We start from the raw sequence: 25992 nt of genomic DNA on the forward strand, positions 1-25992 counted from the left end.
CCCCCTGAACAGCCTAGCTGCTTGCCCACACTACGACAACAGAGCTTTTGGGATTGTCACGTTACCCCTGTTTACCAAAAAGAGTCACCTGTACCATCGACACAGTGTACCCCTACATTTGGTACACTACATAGATAGCCAGTTTCCTACACCTGCTCACTTTTTAATTGGTTTCCTTTTATAGTGGGAACACTTTAGAACAGTTTAGAAAAGAAGTCACATAGACTGCCCAAGTACACGTGGTGCTTGCTTTCTTATTTTCCTTTGAAGCATACGGGCCTAGAGGAAAGCTTTACCATTTGCTACTCTCAAAGGCTGGAATCAAGTGAGAACACAAGAAATTACTTCTTCTAAAATGCAATATTTAGGTTTTCAATTTAGAAGCTACAGACCCTTTGCACAAACCCAACAATTCTGCTGTTAAACTCAGATTTAACTGAGCTTTTATTTTATTAAATAATTTTTTTCTTCATAAAAATTGCATCAGCCTAGTTGGAAGCCTCTTTCCTTTTACAAACCAAATCAGTGGTTCCCAAACTTTTGAGTTATGTGGACCCCCACTTTATCATTACTGGAACCCAGGCACCCCCATTGCATCATTATTAGAATCCGGGGACCCCCTACACTGACTGCTGGGACCTAATTTATTAATATTATTTAATTTTCTAAGCAGTCGCGGACCCCCTGAAGAGGATTCGCGGACCCCCAGGGGTCCCCGGACCACAGGTTGGGAACCACTGCGCTAAATGATAAACGTTCATCTCCAAAGGTTGTATGTATTGTTTAGCTAACCACTGAAATACTAAATTATTCAGAGTAAATGCTTACACAGAATATCTTATCTCACCAAACTACAGTTTGAACATGCCAATTAGACAGTGTAGTAGCAAAGGGATGTCAGTGCAAACAGGATGCATCTAGGGTAGGTAGTTGAGCATGAGCCTCAACTAGAAACTCATTAAGGAGAGTTCTTCTCACATACCAAAACTACTCGAGGGTTGGTTGCACTGGACTGCGATCTACAGAACCCTGTTTTCCTGAGGTGAAACCTTTCATTCCTAGTCTATGCTTGCATCATTATTCAAGCTCTCTTACCTGCCTTCATCGATGAAATCCACGACCACCGTGCTCAGAATAAACAGAATGAGCAGGGCGATGAACATGTGATAGATTGTTCGGATGTGGTTGACTTCAAAGAGTTCACTGAACAGACAAGGCAACAATAAAAAAGACAAGTTAAAACTTGAAGAATAATTTACAGAGACTCAAAAGCAGAGGCATGGTCAAATTCAGATCAGCTTAGTTCAGAAGCAGTTACTTACTCATCATTGTCCTTTATCACAGACAATGCTGCACAGTCACGTAATGTTACAAGACTGTTCCCTGAAAAGAGAGGATGTTCTAACTCCAAATTTATTTGCAGGACACTTTGGACACCAGGGGCACTTAAAGGTCAACTAGGCTTAAAAATAAGCACAGCTCGTAATCAAATCAGTTTACTTTTGTTAAATGGAACAAGAAGGCATGGCTTTATTCTGATAAGGGGAGGACTTCATTTGTTCCTATGGAAAATACAGTGTGATGAACTTTTTCTTACAGCCATGTAACTTTTTTCTCTAATGTTTCCCTTTTATTGTAAATACTTCAAAAGCTCTGCCTCGTTGACATTTCTGGGTACATTTTTGGCTTTTGTGCAGCACAAATTTTGCTATTGGTATTGAACTCGCAAAGATTTCAGCAATACTGGTCACATTCCTATCCTAGTCTAGAATAACTTTCTTGTGATAAGGTATTATGGGTATTGTATTGTGTTGAAGCCCTGGGGAACATTCTGAAAGCTTCTGTGGAAATGCATTCCAACAATTACTTACCATTTTCCTGGTGTTTTGTAATTCACAGTTGCTTGCTTTCTATTTGCTGGCTTTATTTGTTTTAGGCTGTCCAGCTTGAGGCAGTCCCTCATGCGGATCATAGCCATTTTATGGCATTCTTCCATAACTGCCAGCTTTCTGTCAACAGGCCTTTAAATCTTGTTCTTATCTGGTCACGTTTGCAGTGAATTTAAAGACAGAGGTAAAATGTCAGGCTCTGTCTTTTGAGAGAGCCTGGCGTTTGCCTTTCTTTCTCTGGCTTCGAAGTGAGAGAATTTATGTGTCCAATCTACTTCCTTTTAGCCATGCTGAGCAGCACCCACGTTGTTGTATACAAGTCTAAAACACACTGCAAAAGCCAATAGCTTTTGCATAGGTGAGGCCTACTAGCTTTGCCAATGCTTGTTAATTTAGAAGGCAGGGATTAGTTACTTAGCTGCGGGTGTATGAATGCGTGCCAAGGCAAAGGCAAGACAGTTATCAATTACTTGTGCATCTTGTAGGTTGAGGAAATCAAACTACTTTGAGTAGGGATGCAGCACCACCATTTCTAAGGCATGGTTCTATTGCAGAAGGTACAAGAAGTTAACAGTCTTGCTGAGTATGGACGACAGAAGGGCCACATGCCAAAAACAGTGTTACAGAAGGTGTTTGACAGGAAGGCCAAGAATAAAGCCGGAACAAAGACACTGAAGAAGTAGGTTGTTTAGTGGTGAGAACCAAATAATATCTTGCAAAATAACTTCTTGCAGGATTGGACAGAGCCTGGAGTGGATATTTTGACATCTGTCTGAAATTGAGGAAATGGTATAACGAGAAAAAACGAAACAGGTTTCTGATAATCATTTCTTCATAAACCAAAAATGGTAGGGGAGGATGGAAAATATTCCAACCCTTATCTAAGAAAATACTTCTCAACTGTGGAAGATCAATGGTTTTGCTGTAAAGAATTTAGACCCTAAACCGTGATACAGCAGAACTGAGCCTTTCTAAATGTATACATTTTCTGTTGTAACTCAATCTCTCAATTTCAGCTCATTGGAAGGGGACAAAAAGTAAATGTATATTGAATACTAAACAGTTTGCAAGGTATTCCTGACTTCATGACATTTATGACAAATGTTGTCACGTATGCTGGCTGGAGAGCTGGGAGAGGGTTGGCCGGTGTGATGCAAGGAAATACTGACAGAGGGGCCAGAGAAGGCCCAAGCATGTCCAATGATCAAATGTATATGCCTACCAAGAACACGGATGACAAAACAGGACAACAGAAAACCAAGAATGACATCAAACAAGAAAAAAAGTAAAGAATAAGTTGCATTAAAGAGCAGCTTTAATGCAAGCATATATATATTAAAATCTACAATTTAAAAAATCATTCTCATTTCCTATTCAAAACTCACAACAACTGCTCAGAAGAGCTGTATAGCTTCTAGGAGACTAGACTTCCTTTTTTTCATCCGTGCTTATCCAAAGAACTTGACTGATGCCTGTGTGAAAAGGATCGAAGTCCAGTAGCGACAAATACCAGCTGACACTAAGATATGGACTACTCTTTTTTTCCCCCGTTTTCGCTTCAGAGGCTGGTCACAAGAGTAACAAAAGAGTAACAAAATGCCTTAGATCTTCTTCATCACCTCCTCCAAAGCCTAAGTGAACAAGTTACTTAACTTTAGTAAATATCTTTCAGGTGAATGCGCTGCAGCAGACTCCTCAGGCATCAAACTAGATCTTAAGAATTTTGTCAGCAATGCTCCAGTGTGCCGATAGGTGGCACTGTGCGACTCTGGTGACACCATACTTTCTGTGTCATGTGTGGCAGGGTTTTCCCCATAATACATGCTTCAAACAAGCCAGGCCTGGCTGTATGCTAATATGAAGCACTAACTCTTTAGACATTATTTTCATAACTAAGTTGCCTAAGTTTCACAAACATAACAGGCCTGAAACTGACCCTGTAGGGCTATGTACAGGGATTAGAGCTAGAAGGGCACCCTGCCTCCGACAAATCTGACTTTGCAGGTAAAAGGGAAATGCTTACATTTGCCTAACTTCTCTGTGCTTCTGTGGCATAGACCTTGCTAGAGCTGGAGCAAACATAAGAGAAACAAGTTCATTCTCCACAGAGAAGGAGGCGGAGAAAGTATAAAGGGATGTGAGCATCTGGACGGGGCTGACATGAGGGCATGCTGAAGTGTGATACCGGACTGTCAACCCGATGGCTTTATAAAGGTATGCAGAGATACATATACAGTTTGGCATGGAAATAATTAGGGATTTCAAATAACCATTTAGCCAATATAAGAATCATGAGGCTGAGAAGACGTATGTAGATATTTTGCAGGGACAGAACTAATCAAACAGAGAATGTACAGACGTGATGAAATATGCATTGGGGTTTCCTAATGTTTATTTTGTTTTATATTATGACTGCTGCGACTACCGTAATAATTAGAATAATTCTGATGCACTTTATTTCTAGTATAATGAATACCTGCACATTTTAAAATACCAGCAACTGTGCATGTCTACGTTTCTGCAGGGACAGGTTGGGGGAATTCTGCATCTTTATACAATATTCCCTCTGCAGATGAGTTACTCTGACAGGGTTGTCTGACTCACGAGACTCCGAATCTGAATGAGCTCAACTTATTTAAGCCAGGAGTGAGAGACACTTGCCAGTTCTCCTCATCTCAGAAGAGAGTACGCTATACATTGTTACTCTTGGTGCTTTGTAGATCTAACCGGGGTGCTATTGCGTGATGTGTGGTTTAGGACATTAAATGTGTTGGAGAGGAACATCATATAAACACCATCCACTGTGCTCTGATGTCATTTAACCAGTTATCTTTCCAAACCCTCAGACGTGCAACCTAACTTAGAAACTTATGATGTTTAGGAGTCCAATCAACAGAAATGGGAGATGGAAGGGCAGTTAGGAATTTGTGGTTAGAATAATTAAGACTAGATTTCATAGCAGTACCTCCCATAGGAAAAGAGTGTTAGAAGTGGACTCCATCCAGAAAAGTCTTGTGGGACCGAGCAGGCAAAATGGCCCTCCCGTTGGACCTGGCTGTAAAGGCAGTGGCATTAAGTAAACATTAGCACTGACAACCATGTTGCAACCAGACAATAGTCCACAAACAGCAGCCCACTGCCAGTGCTGTCCTAATGGCCTTGGCTGTGGTGGAATGAGGAGACAGCAGGCTTTCGGAGAGTTGGTTCTTGGCCAGCAAATATTAGATTTCAATGCACAAGTATACCCATCTTCAGAAGGTCTTTTTTTTTTTTTTTAAACACAGACTTCTCTTTCTTTCCTCCAGACAGTCCTACAAACACTTAGTCATATGCACGATGGTCATTTTTGCGGTTATCATAAAGGCTCAATACATTTTAGGGTTCAGTTGATGAGATCTATCCCCCTTCTTTTAAGGATGAAGTGAAACAAAAACTACTGGCAGAGCAATGGATAGGCCACTGTCAAAAGGCATCACACCTTTGGTCAAGAAGGCCACCCGTGTTCTCAGTTCTCTTTCAAGACTAAAAGTGGTGTAAGGTAGATGCACCAAGAGTGCCTGCAGTTCACCCACGCAGCAAACAGATGATGGCAATTAGTAAGACTGTTTAGGGAGTCAGCAGCACTGGGTCAAAATGCATGCACACAAGAAATATCAACAGTAACTTCAAGGCCCTTTGCAGCATGATAAAAGACTTCAAAGGAAAGCATGCGAGTCTGACTTTTAATAAAATACATGAAAGGTTATATAAAATAGAAATGGTTGATCAGGTAAACATAAAGGCTGAAAGGACTGACAGATAACCCTAACTGTGCCCACAGTAAAGCCTTGCTGGGCGAGTGATAAAATAAACAATGCAACATGTGAACGTTTGGCCTACAGAGAGATAGTAGGACTAGCACCAAACTAGGCAATGAACTTCTCCCGGCGTAGATGGACTATGTTGAATGTCTGGCTGGAAGAAAAGCAGACTTCTGCAGCAAGCAGATCAAACATATTTAACTGTTGTTGCTCAATCTACATGCATGGTGGTGTAGTTTGCAGAGACTTGGATGCAGGACTTGCCCCTGCTGCTGAGACAAGAGGTCATTCGAAGTGGCAGCTGGATTGGAAGGAACAGGTATATGCACAGTAGCTCGGGCACCATACTCTACTGGCCCACTCTGTGGCTACTGAAAGGATATGGATCTGATCCGTCCCGACTTTCCCCAGAACTCAAGCCAGGAAAGGCAGCGGTGGGAATGCTTTCTAAAGACCTGCATCCCACCTCAAATAGAATGCACCTTCTAGTTACCTTCCTGGAGGAAACCCCAGTGTACATACGAGTTGACAGTGCAGGGTGTCGTTTATAGAACTAACCAGGACATACCCACCTGGTCAAAGGTGTCCCTTGCCACCTCTTGGTTGATCTGCAGGCCAGCATCTGCTCAACTAGTTTGCCCTGGCATTTGAAAACCCTCCCAGATGATTGGCTGCAAGAAATATGTTCTGATGGTCAAACTTCTGCCACAGGCCTTCTGGCAAAAGACTCATGCAACTGTTTGTTGCAGTACTACATGGCTTTCAGGGACAAATGCAATGCCCAGAGCTCAAAAAAGGTTGATATGGAGCAGGCTCTCGCCAGAAACTAGAGGCTTCTCATCACCACCTCTCACATATGGCTCCTCCACCCAGCAGTGATGCAATTATCACAACCATGAAGTCTATGTGGGGAAGGGAGAGTGCCCTGCGACAGGTCAGGCTGGCGTTTCTCTGCCACCACAGAAGATCCTGAGCCATGTCCTGCGAGATCTGGAGTCAGAGGGACAGCCCTGATGCTGGAATCACTGAAACCTAGGGGGCCCCCTGTAAGATGCATGGAGATAGGAGTCCAAGAAGCCTTACAGCCATACCCACTGAGATCCGGTCTGAGCTGTATCCTGAATAATCCAGATTTGTAGAGGTGGAAAGACTCTGAACCAGGACAACTCTAATGAGAGGATTTCCTTTATGTGTAGGTCATGTGGCACATCGACTTGCTGATGGAACCCTCCCACCCACCCACCAAGATGTCAACAGTTCATCTGTAGTTGGTCTATAACTGACTTTGGTTAGCCCACCCTGAGCAGTCTGTCAGAGTTACCTGAATGTAAGTTCAGAATACACATGGTTTAGCTTGTCTGCAAGGTTGGCAACAAGTCAGAAATAAGTGTCTAAAAATGAGAGCAATGGCTACAACAACACTGGTGACAAACTACTTTTGAGTAATCCATAAACACTATGAACTGCATTTACCAAAATGCAATGCAGGAACTGGCAGACAGTTGCTGGAAGTGTGCTCCCTCCCTGTTGAGTGTCTGAAATAGTCTACGTTTTTCCTCCTAAGACAGAGTAGGGATGCAAAGGAGGTTAACATTTTAAAAGGGCAGTTGAGTATTCATCTTTTGGGTTTTGAAACTAGCCTGTTGCAACAAGACCTTTGGGGTTATTTTAAGTCTTTTGTTATTTGTGACGGTTTTGCACTGGAAAGGAGGCAGTGAGTACCAGACATAGCAAGTGACAGGAGTTCCTTGCAACCAGCTTTTATTAGGTCTCACTGCTGAGAGTTTTTTTTTTAATAAGAATAAAATAATTATATTATTATACTGTATGAAATGATTTTGTCGGCCTTAACTAAGAACTACATTTAAATGTGGGTTTTGCATTTGAAGTGTGCAACATTTGCTTGGCAAACTGCAGACAAGGGCAAATTCTTATTTCTTTCCTTCCTTAATTCTTTTTTCTGTTAGTTTGGACCTGTGTAATGGTCATAAGGGTGTGTGTGTGTGTGGGGGGGGGGAGGTTAGAATGTTTGATTTGCTCTGCATTCCGTCTTGCATTCTTTTTGCATTGTCGCCCTAAATGGGAAGCGTATGCACTGATGTGGGTCCCGTCTTCACTATGCCACTGGAGTCAAGATAGCCTGGCTGATGAGGGGGCGATACCCCAAAACCGATCCAAGGATGCTTGTTTTAGATCCAGGGGGGGGCATGGCTTGACAGTTTGGGTTGGATTGTTCTCATGGGGAGAGAGGTCAAGACTGATTTGCATATGGCTGGGTCCAAACTGGAATGACATGGCAAGCAAAAAATAAAACAATGGATTAAACCCAGATTTGTGACTGGGGTGAATGTTTGATTTGTTCTGCATTCCATCCATCATCTGTTCTTTTTGTAATGGTCATAAGTATGACATTTCATGACGCAAAAGTTCTATGATAACAAGTAAATGAATAGAGTGTGTTAAAGCTTTGTTTCTTGAGCATTTAACTTATGAAAGGAATTACTGCAATATTAGATTATTCTTGAAAATTGTTTCTTTATGAATGAGCTCTATTAAAAAGAGAATGGAAATGAAGTAATTTTAAATATTTATCATGCTCACCTAACTGTTCTTTGCCTTATATGCCCTATAGGCATTGACTGGTGGGAAAAAAACTCTGTTTCATTACTACTTAGATAACAGTTGAATGTTTATTTAGAATATTCTTTGTTAAAACTTGTCGTCTTGACGGAAGCTGTCCGGTTCACCTGAAGACATCAAGCTCTGATTGGTCAGAGCTGAAGGTTATATACTCCAGCTTTATAATTTGTTGCAGTGTATCTACTCACTCAGCTTAGAAGGCATTCGGACACATTTTGTCCTATTCTTTTTGCTGGTGTGTCTTAGATGCAGTCTGAGTAACTTTATCTTGCCTGAACTATTGCTGAGAGATTCTACTGAAAAATCTCAGTGAGCTACTCTATTGAAATCACATGCTTTTTTCATCGGAGGCAAGAACTCTTAATGGGTTCTACTGAACTTTAATTTCTCGAAACTAGATTTGATTATGGGACACGCTACATACTCTGGGCCAGATGTAGCAAAAATCCAATTTGCGAGTTGCAAATTGCGAGTCCTTCCGACTCGCAATTTGCAACTTGCAAATTGGTATGCAGAACGGTGTCTCAGACACCGTCTGCGAGTCGCTATGGGGTCGCAAAGACCCACCTCATTAATATTAATGAGGTGGGTCGCAAATTGCGGCCCCATAGCGACTATGGGCACTCGCAAACATGGAGGCCTGCTGTAGTCAGCAGACCTCCATGTTCGTGACTGCTTTTAAATAAAGCATTTTTTTTTTTTTTTTTAAGTGTAGCCCGTTTTCCTTAAAGGAAAACGAGCTGCACTTAAAAAACAAAAAATGAAACCTTTAGTTTCGGTATTTTTTCAGGGCAGGTAGTGGTCCCTTGGACCACTACCTGCCCTGAAAAAATAATTTGTGGTCCATTCACAAAGGGGAAGGGGTCCCATGGGGACCCCTTCCAATTTGCGAGTGGGTTACCATCCACTTCAAGTGGATGGTAACTGCGACACCATGCGGTCGCAAATGGTATTGCATACCACTCCGAATCGCAATTAGGAAGGGAACACCCCTTCCTATATGCGATTTGGAAAAGCATTTTGCAAGTCGGTCCCGACTCGCAAAATGCATTTCTGCATTGGAAACACGCATCTGCGAGTCGCAAACAGCAAATTTTGCCGTTTGCGAGTCGCAAAGTGTTTCCTGCATCTGGCCCTCTGTTCTGTAACTTGCATTGAGATTAAATGATTTGCTAATAAAGAGTTTAATTAAGTAATGATGTAATAAAGTCTTGAAAATAAAATGAGAACTCTCATTATTGACTAATCATACTGAATTGAATGTATTTTATTTATGAATGTGCAGTTCTTTATATCATCTGCCTTAAAGATCTCTCCACTAGGGCTTTGTAGGGGTGAAGGACCTTTATGTCCTGAAGGCTCCCAATAGTCCTCAAGGAGCATCGTTAAAATGACGCTTCAGCATTGTTGTCATCAAAGTTGCCCAACTTTAAGAAACAAATACAACCTGATGCCACAGTCACATTAAGAAACTGGGTCTTACAACAGTACTTACTCCGAATCGGAGGAATTAGAGGAAGTCAATAACCAAGAACCTCACAAGAAGGAAGGCTAAAGAAAGCTTGCTTCAAAGGTTGTGAGCTTTCACCAATTAGAAGAATGTCAACCCTGAAAAAAAGTCATCTTCAGCCAACTGGTGAACATCAAAACACATCTTCTGGAGAAAATGACAAATGATGCTAATGGGAGCAGAGAAGGGAGAGAGATCAAATTCTTTGACACTCAACATCAAGAAAATAACTTACAAGTTTAAAGTGGTGCATTTCATGACAGTTAGAAAAAAAACACTGTGGTTCAGCTGGGTCAAGGGTACTGAAAAGCAGTGTTGAGTTCAAATACGCTGAGGGCCATATACTCTCTACACCAGCTGCCATCTTAAGACCATCGAGAATGAGGACTAGGATGGATTCTGTAACTCAGTGATTGAGGAGGTCAAATAAAAAAGAGCTGTCAAAAGAGTTGCCACCTGGTGAAAATGAACCAATTCAGATGTCGCTCTGGCCAGGAGTTCAGCTATCAAAAGAAGTGCTCTAGCTAAGATTTGGATATTTAAAGAAAAGTGAAGATCACAACTATTTTATTAAGAGCATTGGCACAAATCAAGGGGCGACATGAATATTTGAAAATCAAATTGACTAGGTGTAGCTAGCAAACTTAAATGTTAAAGCTCTTTATGTGTTTAGCCTCAAGGGAGAAGCACTGCATTAAAGAGAAAAAAAAAAAAACATACATGCTCTAACTGAAGGTAGCAAAACAGTTTTACGATTTTGGCAGCTAGCAGACTGCACCAGTCTATCCACACGCTGAACAAAGGAAACCAAAACGTATACGCATCGCTTCTGTCTTGCCCTGAACAGTCAATGAAAGCATACAGCACTGATCCCAGCATACATATAACAAGATCGGGAACCTCAAGTGTGGGCCCTTCCAAATACTGACAGTATTCACTCAAACAGAACGTTTATTAGAACACTAGAATATTGAGAGCTCCATTAAAGCCAATGCTTATAATGACTGGTATAAGGCTTCTGCTCCAATATTCTAATGTTTATCTTTATGTTTCTCCCTTTTTAATTTAGAGCATTCTACTCTAATTTAGTGGAATGTTCTAATGGCCTTATAGCTCTTCTGCCTCTGGCAATACCAGTTATTAAAGGCCCTCTCCCTTGTTATAGGCTTGGGTTTAGGGCCTTTAACAAGCGATATAGTACCCTGCAGAGGGCTATAAGTCTATATTCGACATTGGAATGTTGAGAGCCTTATTGAAGATAATGAAGTGGCTCAAGAATCAAAGACTAGTATAAGCTTTCTGCTCCAACATTCCAATGTTTGCTATTATGTTTCTCCCTTTTTAGGGTCGAGCCTACGAGAGTATGCTCTACCGAATGAGTCTTGTTAGCAAGACACTATCATATATAAAAAGGGCTTAGAGCCCACCCACTGTTTTACCATTTGTTTTTAACATGTCACTCTTCTTTGCAGCCTCCGTAATCGGCGGGGTCAGCAGAAAAGTAATTTCTGATCATTTCTGTGGAGCAGGGACCAAGCACAGATTGATTTAAGTTAATTCATGCCCGTCCTCTGCTCCTGACATGATTGAGGTGCTATTTTTCTTTCATGTTGCTAGCTCGTCCTTGCTTGGATTTTTTATTTTATTTTTGCAGACTTGAATAGCGCAAACTCGCCTGCAGGTAATGTAGCTCTTTCCTTGAGCACAGGTCAAGTGGTCATGAAGAGCTGATTTTTCAATTTAACAGTGCACATTTTTTTATTTTTTTGCAGTCTTGTATATCAAAAACTTGGCTGGCAGGTATTGCAGCTCTTTACATAAGCACCAGTTACAGATTTCAGAAGGTATCAATCATGTTTTTTAAGGCACGGGCACAGGAAGTGATTTGCCCAGTGTCACAAGATGTTGAGCCGATGCAGAGACTTGAGCCTGGTTCCCAAGACAGCGGCTCTGATGATAACCCTGCATCCTCTCCCATTCAATACATCTGCTATCTCAACGCTTTCCGTGCCTTGAAAATTACAAATGGGGCCCCAGTGATGTGCAATAAATGCAGATTAGGCAGTTAATTTAGCACTCCTGATTCCCCATTTCCGTCTCCCGTTGACAATCCCCTGAGGAGCAGGGGCAGAGGGCAGGGGAGACGGCAGCCCACAGGCTGCACTGCTCCTAGCCCCAGCTTAAAAACAAGTATTGGCTAAGCCAATAAGTCTAGTCTATATGAGATCTATTGGCTTTGTCAATGTTCTTTCTCCATGTTGCACAATGGGCGCACCAGTTTAAGGCTCTCACCCTCGTTATAAGCCCTCGTCTGCTGCTGGGCCCTATAGCTCGGGTTCAGGACCTTTAACAACCATTATTTACCCTTGGCAGTGGGCTATAAGACTATAATATTCACTCCTTCCTCCATAAACACAACAGTAGAGACCAAAAAATTTGGAGACCTAAAGTGCTCAACCACACAGAGGCAAAGATCACTGTTAGATAGAAACTTTAATACTCACTCAAGCAAAGATCGCCTTGATATGAAGAGCTTCTCATGCTCAATTGGTGCTCTTGTGCCTCTGGGGAAAAATAATTGATTCAATTAGAAAAACTGGGTTCAGAAGAGTAAAGATGTGATAGTGTTAGAATTGAACAAGAGATTGGAGAGGAAAGGATAGTGGCGTTGGAGCTAACTGAGAAGGGCTGATAAGTAACGGAGGAAGAACAAACGAGAAAGGAGGAGCCACAACAGGAAAAAAAAAAAAAAGGAGGATTTGGCATACAAAAGGAATTAAAATAAGCCACATTAAATGAGAGGGAAAAGGGGGTGGAGGTTGGAAAATATAGTACAAGGGAAAAATGAGGAATCCTCAGGATGGCAAAAGGAATAAATGGGCACAAGCTGTAAATGACAAGGAAAAGGAAAAAAAAGGCACTACAGTTAAGAGTGAACCTAGTCAAAAAAGGAAAAGCATCAGTGAAACAGAAGGTGCAGGCTTAGAGATGGAGAAAGCAGAGGGAATGGACAAAGGAAGTGGAGGAAGGAGAAAACAGTGAAGTGGATGTCATGAAGCAACAGGGTAAAGGAGGTAAACGTGTTTAAGAAAGGAAGCAGGAAGAGACTTGAATCTGGACCATAGAAGAGTAAAAAGAGGGCTACCAGAGAAAGAAAATAAGAAGTTCAAGGAGAAAGAGAAGTGAGAAAATATGGAATATGAGGGGACAAGAAATAGGGCAATATGATAAAGTTAAGTGTAGAGGATAACAAGTGCTAAATTAAGAGAAGTGCAGGGATGAGAGTAAGGAAAAGGGTAAAACGAAATGCAAATTCCAGGGGAGCACTACACTGCTAACAATAATGCAAACTGCATTTTATGCGCTGGATACTCTTCACACCTTTTGAGGCAACATGAAATGCTACACATTTGTTTAACACACAAACAGATGTATCTATACTGAAACAAAAGCTGAAGACTACGCTGTGGTGAATCACATGTCCACATTTTTTAAACAAGGACGGGGTATATCCTGATCAAATGGTAAAATTGGCACAATCTTTTTCCAAACATCTTGTATTGGATCAAGCTCTTTGCTTTCAATTTCTGTTAGGATGTGTTTTAATCCAATGTGGTAATTTTAAGTATGCACTCATTTAACTAAAACTTAAGTAATGCCCAGACTGAAATCATAGTGCTTGTGGTGTATGGAAAGATCTGAAACCCTGTTATTTTCTACACTAAACATTTCATTTAATTGGACTACTTGTAAGGTTTTTAAAACAATAAATATGTTTTGTCACTAAAGAGAATAAGCTTTAGAAATATTTCACACTGTTGAACTACTACCCGTTTTTATTAGCCTTGATTATTGCTTCAAATGAACAGTGCCACAGGATGGGTTTACCCCTTGGTCTAGCAGATCATTTTTAAAATGTAATAACTTAATGTGATATGACGGATGGAGGACAGCTCTTAAATGCATGACTTTTTACCATAGTCAGGCTGTGGTATTGTTATGCACTCAAGACCTTAGTTTCTACCAGCAACCATACTAATAAAACATGAATTATTCAGAGAAAACTTCATTTATTAAGGATGACACATACTTGACTACCTCAGTCACAAGAACAGCTATTCCAAGTTCATAAAGCCAAACCTAAAAATCATGAACAGAAAGTAGAGCATGTGCCCCACTGACTGCATGCTGTCACTGCCTGTAAATTACAGGTGGAACTGCAAATCTCCATACTTGTTTTCACCAAGTTATCAGGGCCTCCCCTTTCCCAGGGGGTTACAACGGAGCATTACACCATCACTGTGCTCAAGAGGCAGCTCCAATAGCACGTGAACATCCTTTAAACAAAGGCAGGGAAAGTCTAAGTTTACATGCAATGCTGAGAAGACAGCACTTATGTGACAGTTTCTCCTGCAATTCAACACAAAAATTAGCCTGGCGCTAACACACAAAATCCCCTTCAGTTATGCATTGTGAAGAACTTGGGAGGTGTCAACTGGCTTTCAGAGATACAGAAACTCAATGGAAGAGAGGAAAGCCAGGACTGTGGATTCACTATGAAGACGAGCCTTGTGCACCTTTAGCCCAAGCCTTATCTGCAGCAAAAGGGTCTCAGGGCACAGGCAACAGATCACCACAGAAAAGGCTCTTAAACTAGTCACATCAAGTTACTCTCCTACTCACTGCGGTGTACTAAGCTTTGTTCCAAACTCCGATGTCTGCACATCCCAGGTCCTCACTATAGACAGATTCAGGGTCATTTTAAAACTATTCATACGAATGCTAGACTCAAATATGTTATCAAGGCTCGGTTAAGTTCAAAGGGCAGTGAATATATATGTGTTAAAGAAGAGAAAGATGAAGTGAAAAGATAGCATGTGAAGGCCAAGACTGAAAAGGCAAGAGAGAATGAAAAAGGACAGAAAGGGAAAACCGGAGGGAATATATAGACAAGGGGGAATTGCGGATAGCAGGGGCAGAAACAATGTTACTCAAGTGGACCAAAAAGTGGTACAAGCACAGGAGAGGGCAGTTAAATGAACGTAGGAAGAAAATAAATGGAACAATAGCAATATTTCTGAAAGAAAGAAGGAATCAAGAGGAAAGTGGGAAACAAGAGAATGTACCTCATTACCTGCGTTTGAGGGAATCCTTCTCAAAAATACCAGGGGTGACGTTTGATGCAGATGACGCAGACTCCAACAATGTTGACTCCTCAATCAAGTTATCCACAAACTCACTGAAGTGGGTGTCCACTTCTCTCATTAGATCAGACTTCATAAGCTATGAGAAATAAAATAAAAAAATACAGAGTCACATGTAGCTTATCAAAGGCAGCAAGGCAGATAGGCAGGATGCTGCTCCCCACAAAGGCACTGTGTGAACTTTATTCCAAAACCAAGGACAAGATGGTACGAAGGACACACTTTACTAAAATGCTAGTTGTTCAATATAGTATCAAAAGAAACATCAAAAGGACAGTAATGGCACAGACTGAGGCGGCACGCTCTGGTTGGCTGAGGTAAGGCCCTAGCCAGGTAGAACCTACCACTCCCGTCAGGGGTGGGTGATTGCACTCACTGTGTGATCTGTGCTCACCTTTCGGTAGATTGGCACTGAGCAGCCAGGCTTATCACAGGGGCAATGTGTAAAGCATTGGCACAGCACACTTGCACGACAAATACAGAGCACCACAAAAGAGACTTCATTTTTGGTATATGTACAGATTTGTACTCAACATACACCTTAATTAACACAACATGAACAGCATGTAAATCTGGGCATAAATCACATTCAGAAATATCACTAGCAGTACTAGGCCCAACTGTGTTAAAGACAATATTCGCAATATGTACACGTGAGAAAAATCCTACATTCCCTCCCAGCACCATCATACGGTGCAAACCGCTGTCAGCGCTAGACCCACCCCAGCAATTATCCCAATTCAGTATTACAGTTATAGGGTGCACTCCAGTACAAAACGTTAGCAGCAATGTGTAGACACAGGTAACTTCAGCACTTTTAAATTGCTCCAGGGCCTAGGCCGCATAGGTAAAAACCAATGTCAACTGTGATAATCATATGGCAAGGAAACAATGTATCTGGCAGGTCAGCTGTCACTGTACTCGCAGACCCTGTGGGCACAAACCTCCCTTTACACTTCAACCCAATCCTTTCTACCCTGCCCCCACAGGATGGAGATGGAAGACATCTTTCCCCAGATATTAGGCTGATCGCGGCCGGAGTCACACTTATTCAGGATCCTGGGGGAAAGGTGGGGGTTGAGGGGGTGAGAGGGGTGGGGAAGAGGGGTAGAAGAGAAGATAATAGGCTGATCAGCCAACAGTCGACAAATGGAGGTTTAGCCACCACATAAGAAGTTCAGACACAGGTCTCCGCATCGTGCCTTCCAGCCTGGAATGAGGCACATCTGGTGTGCAATGACTCCAGTCACACACAAGGAGGGGCAAGTTCAGAAGAGCCCCACAAAGTAGAATGCAGCACTGCTATGAGTACACCCCCACCTCCATGGACGGCAACCTGTGAATCGGACACCGCACGCTATGAGCATGCAGTTGGCGTGTCGCACAAGAGAAATGTGGCTAGATCACCAAAGCAGGTAACGCAGGGTCCTGCAACCGGTGAATCCGCTGACCAAGATGCCTATGCGTGACGTGGCTCCATGATGAAGGGTCACACTCCTTGAATGCGGGCAGTACTTTGCAGGCTCCGCAACAGGCAATCTGTTCTTCAGGCACAATACTTGGTTCCAAGCTCACACTGCTGCTACCAAATGGGAACCTGCAGACGATATGGGCACGTAAGAGGGCACCACTCTCCAGATATCATGGGTAGAAGGAGTAGGTCTCTCGTGGGAGGTCTTTGAGGTCCCCAATACCTCTACCAAAGAACAGGAGGCAAGCCAAAAAGCTCTTGGAGAGCACACTTTGGGGTGCCACAGAGCAGCAGGCAATACATCCTGGCCAGCCACGATTTAGGAAGAGTGTGCGGTCTCTTCCCAGGGCAGTATTTACTCCTGGTGCACAACAAAATGCTCTGGCAGTGTGCACGACTCCGTCCGGTAACTCCGGTCCCGCGTCTCTGCAAGTGTATCCCTCGTTTGCTGCAGTGTGGCACCAGTAGTTATACTGTAGTGTCCCTTTGAAACCTCTTGAACTTCAGAGAGTTCCCCTTTGAACCACAGATGCCTCTCCTAAATTTCAGTCCTGTCTGCCATGGGGCTGTGGAATGTATATCTCAGTCTTTAGTGGGGCCATTATCTGGTTCCGCGAGGCCAAGTGTCAAAACCTCTCCCCCCCAATCTATCCAGCCAGGCCCACAAGTGGCAGAGGTCTTCATTCCAGTTGTGTGCCCAAGTTTTATAGCTGTTGCTGCGGAATCCACAGATGTGCTCCCCCATCCTCCAGTGTGGACTCGAGTCAAATTAAAATGCACACAAAGCGTTTAAGGCAGAGAAATGCCCATTTTCTAGAAATGGCACTTCTCAATGATTATTGACAAAACCACCTTTATCATAGAAATAATAGTAAACATTATGAAGCTGCTCCACTGCAATGCACCCTTGCAGCTAGGAGTAATTGTAACACTTGCCCTATGTTAACCTATGGGTGGAGCAACTCTTGTATATGTAGTGAAAACACATGTGTATTCGTCACTCTCTGGGCATACGTTCCCTTGCGCACATAAAAGCCTGCATGGGCAGGCTTGACGTGTTTAAAAACACCATAGGCGGTAGTGTGCACACACAGGCCTGCTATGACAGATTCAGCATGTTTGGAGCACCAGTGAACACACGCGCACACACATTGGCCAGTGCCACTTCCTCCTATTTGTAGGAAAGCGCACCCACTTTCACACTGTTTTAACAGTGGGAAAGTCCCCAAGGCCCTAAGGCCACTTGGTGGGGAATCAGCAAACACCTATGGGAACAGCTGACCCCCTATGTAGGGAAAACCTATGTGGGGGTTCTTTACTACTGGGCATGGGAAACCCATGTGTACCTGCCCAGCCTTCCTTCTACAACCTGCTCTGCCATTCAGGGAGGTGTTGGGGGTGCTCTAGGGGTAGCGGACGGTCCCGTCAGGTTGGCTACGAAGTTAGCAGTCCTAACCTAAGCCCAAGTGCAACTGCACCTCCACAGGCCTGCATTGGCAGGCCAGACATACTTAACAGGCTATTCTAATGTTGCCACACTCAGTGCAACATCCCAATAGTAGCCAGGGCTGTACCTGCACCACGTATGTGGTGTACCTTTTTACAGGGCACTTTGGGGTACAGCACCTGAACCAATCACATAAGTGCCCCCTCCTAACATCTGTAGGAAGGGCGTGCGCACTTTCCCACTGCAGTACAATGGGAAGGTGCCCACAGTTCTAAGGCCACGCAACAACAGTTAGCAAAAGACCGGAAGGAACAAGCAAAATATTTCAGGGAGATCCCCTAAGAGGGGCTATGTCCAACACTGATAATAGAATTTTAATGCGCTAAGCCCTGTATGGCATTCCTTGGTTGGCAAAGATTATAGGTATTTTGTGTTCTAATACAAGAGATGTGTATATGTTCTAAATTTGTCAACGTTTTGCCCAACGTCATTTTGAAATTACAGTTAACCAGTAACAAGAGGTTAATACAGGATGGAGCTTCTAGCTTGTAGGTTTTTGGAGAACTGAAATAGAGAAAATGTATTTTGCAGATTCCTTAACAGGTACATTTGTAGGCTTCTGAGGTGCTCTTGGACACTCCCACATACAATGCTACTGAAGAGATCTTGTGAAATGTCTTACTGACAAACCAAAATTACACATGGTTTGTTAATGCTTCCAGAACCCAGAGGCACTTTTAAAAAGGCTGACGTACTGTAGTTTGTAATGTATTTTGTTTGTAAAATAAGTTGCAGTCTGCGCCTGTTATACTACATTCTTACAACTATAGTGTATGGGATACTGCATCCTTATTAACTTACTACTGTACTTTAATGTAAGTATATCATTAATGTTCTTAACTCCACCCATACTTACTTTGAGAGATAAGTGTATGTGGAACTAACAGTAAATCTATACTTACCTCGCAATGTAGCAGCGCATCAATACTGTGGGTCCACTATTACTGTAGGTTGATAATATCGACCTCAATATAGAGTCACAGAGCCCTATGAATGGAAGTTTTAAAGCAGCCCTGTCTGTCCCAGATGTCAAATCTGCAGCAGATCTAAAACATGTTCTGGGACCGTACTTTACTTGAGGGGGTTGGGGGGGGAATTTTAATAAAGAGTTTAGGCGTCTAGTAAATTATTGCGCCTTGTCCTGAATAACAGACCATTCACGCTTACATTTGGCTTGATGTAGCAACAGGACCTGAATAATCAGCATTTAGTTTGTATTGTATTGTGCCTAACCACTTGGTTATTGCATGCCTCTGTACCAAAAGAATCTTCTAGTAGAGTTAGAAAACTGCCTGAAGGGAAGTGTTCTCTTTGGAAAAGGAGCATATACAGCCAAAGAGGGCATAATGTCGTGGAGGAAGTCTGGGGCTACCAACTATAAAGAGATAAGACACTGAACTTCAACAACATGTACAAATAGCATTAGAAATGGTGTACACACACAACTATGTGGCCTTGTTTTTCTTGTTATCCCCTTTCATTTCTGGTCAAACCTTTGATGCAATCCGTGACACTGTGTGTGGGAGATCCTGTGCAGTGTATGAATGATCATGAGAGCAGTTACTGTTGCATAGTTGTTGGTCATAACCGAAACATCCCAGCCTTCAATGATAATTAAGTTTTTTTTTACGACCAGATGTCCTACACGGATATAAATAAAATTAACTATCTTCCTCATGACAAAATTTTTCAGTGTTTTAAGGACCTACTTTAAACCTTGGTTGAAGGTTGAACATGGTGTATATTCATTCTGGCTAAGTGCAGCAGGTTCTACATGCACGTCAGAAGATACCTCACAATTAGCACACAAATCCCCCAAAACCCAAGGCTGTGGACCTTTCACAGGGTTTAGCCTTCAAGCAACATACTTTGCAAAACTATTATAACCTTAAAAACACCCCAGATGCAGGAGGCTATGGGCAAAGGCGCTGGACTACCTTTGGTGCACTGGTTCTGTGCACTCAGAATCCTCTGCGGCCAATCTTCCCTTTTAGCACAGAGTAGAGTTGTCTGAAGAAGAGGGTGGGACTTAACTTCTTATTGCCTCTGACCTGGTTGACTCCACCTGCAGACAGGAACCTTGGTGATGCAGACTACATAGGAGTACCCGAGAGTGCACTCTGCAAACTTATGCTCAGCACCACACAAGAAATGGAAAGGGTGGATTTCAGTGTAGTGGAGGGAAAACTTGTTAGGCACAGGCTGGATGTTGATTGTCTCCATCCCACCAGCCTACACACAGACACACAGGATGTCACTCCCACAGAAGATGAAAACAAAATGTAGGGAAAGCACAATCTTGTGTAGAGCACTCTATGTCACCTATGGACGCATGCCATTCTCCACATGGTTTCATGGTCAATTGCCTATTAGACACACATCTCATAACCTAAGGAAACAAGATGTCAGTTAAAGAGGACTGTGCTGATTTTACATGGGAAGATTAGTAGGAAGACTCCTCACTGGGCATGCAGCTAAAAGGCCTTTTGCCCCATGACTACTCATCAGCTAACCCAGTGAACAGTCAAACCATAACCTGGTAAGTTAGCGCATCAGCCACAATCTACTATAGTTTGAGGTAAAGAGGGTAGGCTCTACTTTTGATCATCACAGAATGACGGCGCATATGTAATGAACTCGCAGACTGTCAAGCCCATTGGCAAAAACGTAACAAAGGCCGAAAAAACACTAACAGGGTAGGGTAGCACGGCTTTTCCATCTGCCTCTAGAAAGTTGGCATTCATGGAACACTCCAACTTCTTGAAATGAGTTAGCTACTGCAATTATAACAACATGAATGAATGTGTATAATCACTTAAACACAATCGTATTTCCATCACTCTGTTTAACCTGTGTATACGTTCCTTCCTCTACATGTCATTTAACTTTATGAACCTTTTCAACAAGGCACTGATTAATATGGGCATGAATATAATTCCCTAGTCCCTTAGTTGGAGGGGATTCCCCCCTTAGCCCACCAGTGGTAACTACTGCTTCCAAGATACAATAGCCTACACAAAGAAATCCCACAACGAACAGCAGTTAAAGCACTGCAATAGAAACAGAGTCTGATATAGCAGCTCAACTGCTATCAAGTGTGGGTCGTGAGCTGAAAAGACAGATGTCAAATGTCAGGCTATGTCTTCTGCCAAATTGATGCTTATTTTTTTATTTTATTTTTTTTAATTGGGATTGGTGTTTACAAACTCCTCATTTTGCAGTCAGAGAAAGTAAATTATGTGGCAATCCTGTGGGGCACAGGGAGTGCACAAGAAAAGGCTGTAGGATGTCATTTTTTGAAACATAAAAAAATGTAAATATCTGTATATAACTGCTACACATTCAGTAGGTACAAAAGGGAAAATGAAGCACATTTTTTCTAAATCTGAAGCGTGATCGAAACAGATTTTAATAGGATCAACACAAACGTAGACACTTGATATACAAATGATATTCATTGAAACCCGATTTCCACACATTATCATATGTCAGTGTGAATTTAGTTGTAATTTCAATGGGAACTGTGCTATCTGCAAATGACACTGTGCCTACGGCATGGTGCTTTAGCTGCATAATAGATAACATTAAAAAAATAATAATAATAATAATAATCATCCCTCATGTTCATTAAAGCTAGGTGGGTTGTGAAAGACTGCCGTTTGAAAAATAGGCCCGTGGTTCTAAAATGTTTGGTTGGGAAGCACTGCTACATGGAATATTTTTCATGTTTGATTAAACTTCTATCGTTTAGTGAGATTTGGCAACAAATCTCATGTCACTGCTCATTCTTTACTTTGTAAATCCAAGCTGGCTTCGATGTATATCAACGCACTGTAGTTTGTCAACACTCCATGTGAATTCAGTGTCATGTTGCTCTATCTAAATATACAAAAGGGAACCAGATGTAAATAATACAAAATAATGTGACAATTGTGGTTCCTTTGGCTGATATCCCTGGAGGAGAATCAAGTGTTCACACTCAGTCACCACTGTCAGTTCATGTTTTTCTCTTTGGGAATGAGACAACGTTGCTCTAATGCTTCGATAAAATAGTCTTTTGGCAGATCGCCATCCCTTGATTTATTTTTTCTCTAAATATATATACCATTACATACTGGCTTGCCTGTATCTTTGCCACAGTTTGACAGATCTTCACAAAATTTTCCCAAAAAAACAAGTGTGCCAGAAATTCTTTTGCACAGGGAAAGAATCAGGGTATCCGTCAAGCGGGGGCCAGGGAGGAGAAAAAAAAAAAAAAAAAAAAAGGGTTGGGTGGAGTCAGAAAAAGTGTTTTCTCCATGTTAATTCCTATGGGAGTTTTGAATTCTAGAATTTGCGTGAAAAAAACAAGTGCTTATAATTAAGCACTTGGGTGGGCCAGGTCCCGCGGCATTCCTCTTATTAAAATAGCCTGACTGCCTTGAGTATAGCTATTCTGTACTTGTCGCAATAATACTATATACCTGCTGTTCCCTTAAGAAGTTGGTTTATGACCCAATGTCTCTCTGTACAGTTCTGTAAAATACTCTAAGAATTATTGTCCTGTCTAGCAGACCAGATTCGAACTACAAATATTTAATTAAAAAGCACTAGCTATTTGTTGAAACAGTCAAGATGTGAAATGGCTACATTTTGGCTCCGGTATGCTCAACACTAGACTCTTTGGCACAGAGAACGACTTTAATGTAATTTTGGCACAAACATTTTTGGCCTTGCTGCTGAAAAATGCACCCACTGAGGTCAATTTGAAAAGTGGGAATCTTCTTTTAACATCAATACATAGGATATTTAATAGAAATCCACATGCTAATATCTGTATTATCTTGACCTACAGCAACAGTTCTTTATCTAGTTCATCATCATCATCATCAAGGAACCCAAGGCCGTGCAATTGGTCCCATTTGGCCAAGGCCACAGGAATTATGGGATTGTGTGGCTGCTGCGTTTTACGCATAATTATAGATTTGCCACATTCATTCATCTGATGCATAATCTACAGATTTTACAAAAAAAAAATTGTTTCCAGCTCAAACAGATCAAAAGTTACTAAAAATGAAGCAACAGGTGTTATTGCACCTTGTAAGGCCTTCACAAAAGTTGACTGTCTTCTTTCTGTTGCTTATTTCTGCAGTTGGGTGTCAACGCCTTCCTAATGAGGTGCAAACTTTGCGCAGAAAGTGCTAATGTGTTAAACTGGCAACATAATGAGGGGATACTAACACAAAACGTGCTGCATATTTTACCTTTTGTTAACACACAATTTAGTCAAATGTACTACATAATTTGGTCCTCCCAAACCGAATAATTCCAGTGGCCTTGCTTTTGCCGCAGGCAGCAATCCAATGAGAAGGATTGCCACAGATTTTCGTTCTGAGTTCAGGCATGCGAAACTGGGAGTTACTTTAGTCAAGAGGGGCGGAGGATCGTTAACTAGCACCAGGCCTATAAAGGGAAATGCAAAGGAATAACTGAAAATAACATGTGAAAGTCGTGTTTAAACTTGAAACTTAACAGCATCTATGCAGTTTTAACAAGTCTCTAATTAATGGCATTTTAATCTCTAAAGAAGGTCAAGACTTGAGACATAACGAGGTGCAAACCAGGAGAATTGTTAGCTCACCATTGTCTAACGTGTATGCAGCAGATCTGTGACTTTATCCTGCAAGTTTTAGATGAGTGAGAGTTCACCCCTGATCTCCTGAAAAGGGGGCAGGAAGATAGTGTTGGTGTCAGGCTTGCTTGTTGGATTTTCCAGTGACGCTCACCAGATGGTGGGCAAGTGCCTGCATCTGGAATGTCTAAGGCAGATAAAACGACTCGGGCACTTTAGGCATACCATTAGCGGGACTTGATGGTATGGTTGGTGAGGCACTTCCATACTCTGCAGCATAACTTATGGGTCCTTGCAGAAAAGAGTCAATTTAGAGGCACTGGAACCATCCCAACAAAGTGACTTCAAACACCAAACAACGCCCAATAGAAAGGATGTTGTGGGTAGGTTTTGTGGTCTGGCGTCACACTTGGAGGACCAGAGATGAAGTTACATCAAGGGCCATTCTATGTGCAGAGGAAGTTGGACAAGGTGTTTACCTCAACCATTTAGGAGATGCTGGGGTGGGTGGCAGTTGCTGTCAGAAGGGGGTAGTGCAACTGAAAACATTCTGTTGACAATGCACAAAGCAAGATGATTACCAGACACAAAACTTGGGGACAGAGAACGGATGTTTCAGTAAGGCGTCTTAACTTACCGAATAAGGTCATGCAAAGAGAAAGATAGATTTCGGAATTAGATGTTATGTCAAGACACTAAATACAAAGTAACCAAATGCATGGGCACTTCCACACACCTTGAACACTGAGCACGGAACAGAGGTTTATCAAACTGATGTAACAGAGGTCTTGGTGCTGCTGAAGACAGGCTATGTACATAAGAGAATCCCAGCAAACGGAGCTGCAAGCAGTGCTGGGGAAAAAACAAACTTACGATAGTCTGCATTGTGTTAATTTTCTAGCAACAGGTGAAGAGATATTACGACAATTACCTCATATCTCTAATATTGTCTTATTATCCTGAATTTTCTATTCCATGAATTTACAACTTTTATCCTAATATAAATGATACCATATCACTATGTCACTTTATCTAAGGAGAAATCTTTCTATTAAATCTTTTTTATGCAGACAATGAAGAAAATTGTGGGAATAAGAGACAAAATCGCTCACAAACATATTAGTATATGCTAAAATCAACTGAAATTGCATGACTTTCCAAAGAGGCAAATAGTATATAAAACAAAGTTTCTTGACAATTTACAAATATTCATAGATGTCTGTATACTTTATTGGATTAGTTTACATATTTCTTTGTACTTTTATATCTATTTGTTTCTTCATAAATGTACAGAGAGTTCTTCATCGGCATTCAGGCCAAACAGGATCTTGGTCCTTAGTTTTATTACGTATTTAGATGCCAGACGACGTAATTTCAGTGTTCTATCACCTCCTCTTTCATTATAGGGGACATGAGCTACTCCAAAGTACTGCATTGTCTGCCAACTTTTTTGATGACATTGATTATGATGTTTTACCATTGCATAGCTCAAATCTTTATTGTTCACTGCTCTGTGTTCCATATTCTTTTCTTTAACTTACAAGTTGTACTCCCTACATATTTCATGCCACATCCACATATACTACATAAGTTGTTTCACATATGATTCTTTGGTTGATCTTAAATGTGTGCCCCATGGTGTCTTTTGCGTCCTTCCCGTTTTCACCAATTTGGCATGCCTTACATTTCAGACACTTAAAAAAAAAAAAACTCACTTTCTTTATTCAACCATGTTTGAGGTGTTGCTTCAAAAAACTGACTTCTCACAAGCTGATCCTTAATCAATGGTGCTTTTCTAAAAGTAATTTTAGGTCCAGTTCCTATTAAGGACCCAATCTCTGAATCATTTCCTAACAAATTCCAATGTTTTTTCAAGATCCTTGAAATCTTGAAATCTCAATCATGTTCTTTATTATAGGTCATTATCATTCTTATTTCTTGATCTTCCTGACTCTTAATGCTCTTTTGTCCTTTACTTATCAATGTTTGCTCTCTTTGTATTTTTTGTGCTCTTATCCCCATTTTAATATGAAGTTGGGGATATCCTCTTGCTTCAAATCTATTTTTTTACGTCCTCAAACTGTTTTAACATTACTGAGTCTTCTGAGCAATTTCTTCTAATTCTCAGGAACTCTCCAGAAGGTATACTTTTAAGTAAACTCTGTGGATGGAAACTCCTGCCATGTAAAAGACTATTTGTTGAAGTAGGTTTTTGACACATGGTTGTGTTTAAGGTCTCATTGTGGACATAAACCTTGATGTCCAAAAATTCTCTCTTATTTTTGTTTGTTTGACAAGTACATTTTAAACCAATATCATTATTGTTTAAAATCCTAAAGAATTCTTGAAACTCACAATCC

General features: G+C 41.6%; 1 protein-coding gene across 3 annotated transcripts in view; it reads right to left on the reverse strand.

The window, feature by feature from the left end:
• The window catches only part of SOAT1 (sterol O-acyltransferase 1), a 154819-nt gene that overhangs the window by 51531 nt on the left and 77296 nt on the right, over window positions 1–25992 (reverse strand). For all 3 annotated transcript variants that reach the window (XM_069232104.1, XM_069232102.1, XM_069232103.1), the window contains 3 exons: window positions 14974–15122; window positions 12344–12403; window positions 1096–1203 (listed from right to left, as the gene is read on the reverse strand). In XM_069232104.1, the coding sequence (XP_069088205.1) occupies window positions 1096–1203; window positions 12344–12403; window positions 14974–15122 (317 nt within the window). The remainder of the gene's footprint in view (window positions 1–1095; window positions 1204–12343; window positions 12404–14973; window positions 15123–25992) is intronic.

The sequence above is a fragment of the Pleurodeles waltl genome, chromosome 4_2 (genome assembly GCF_031143425.1).
Source record: "Pleurodeles waltl isolate 20211129_DDA chromosome 4_2, aPleWal1.hap1.20221129, whole genome shotgun sequence".
Classification (NCBI taxonomy): domain Eukaryota; kingdom Metazoa; phylum Chordata; class Amphibia; order Caudata; family Salamandridae; genus Pleurodeles; species Pleurodeles waltl.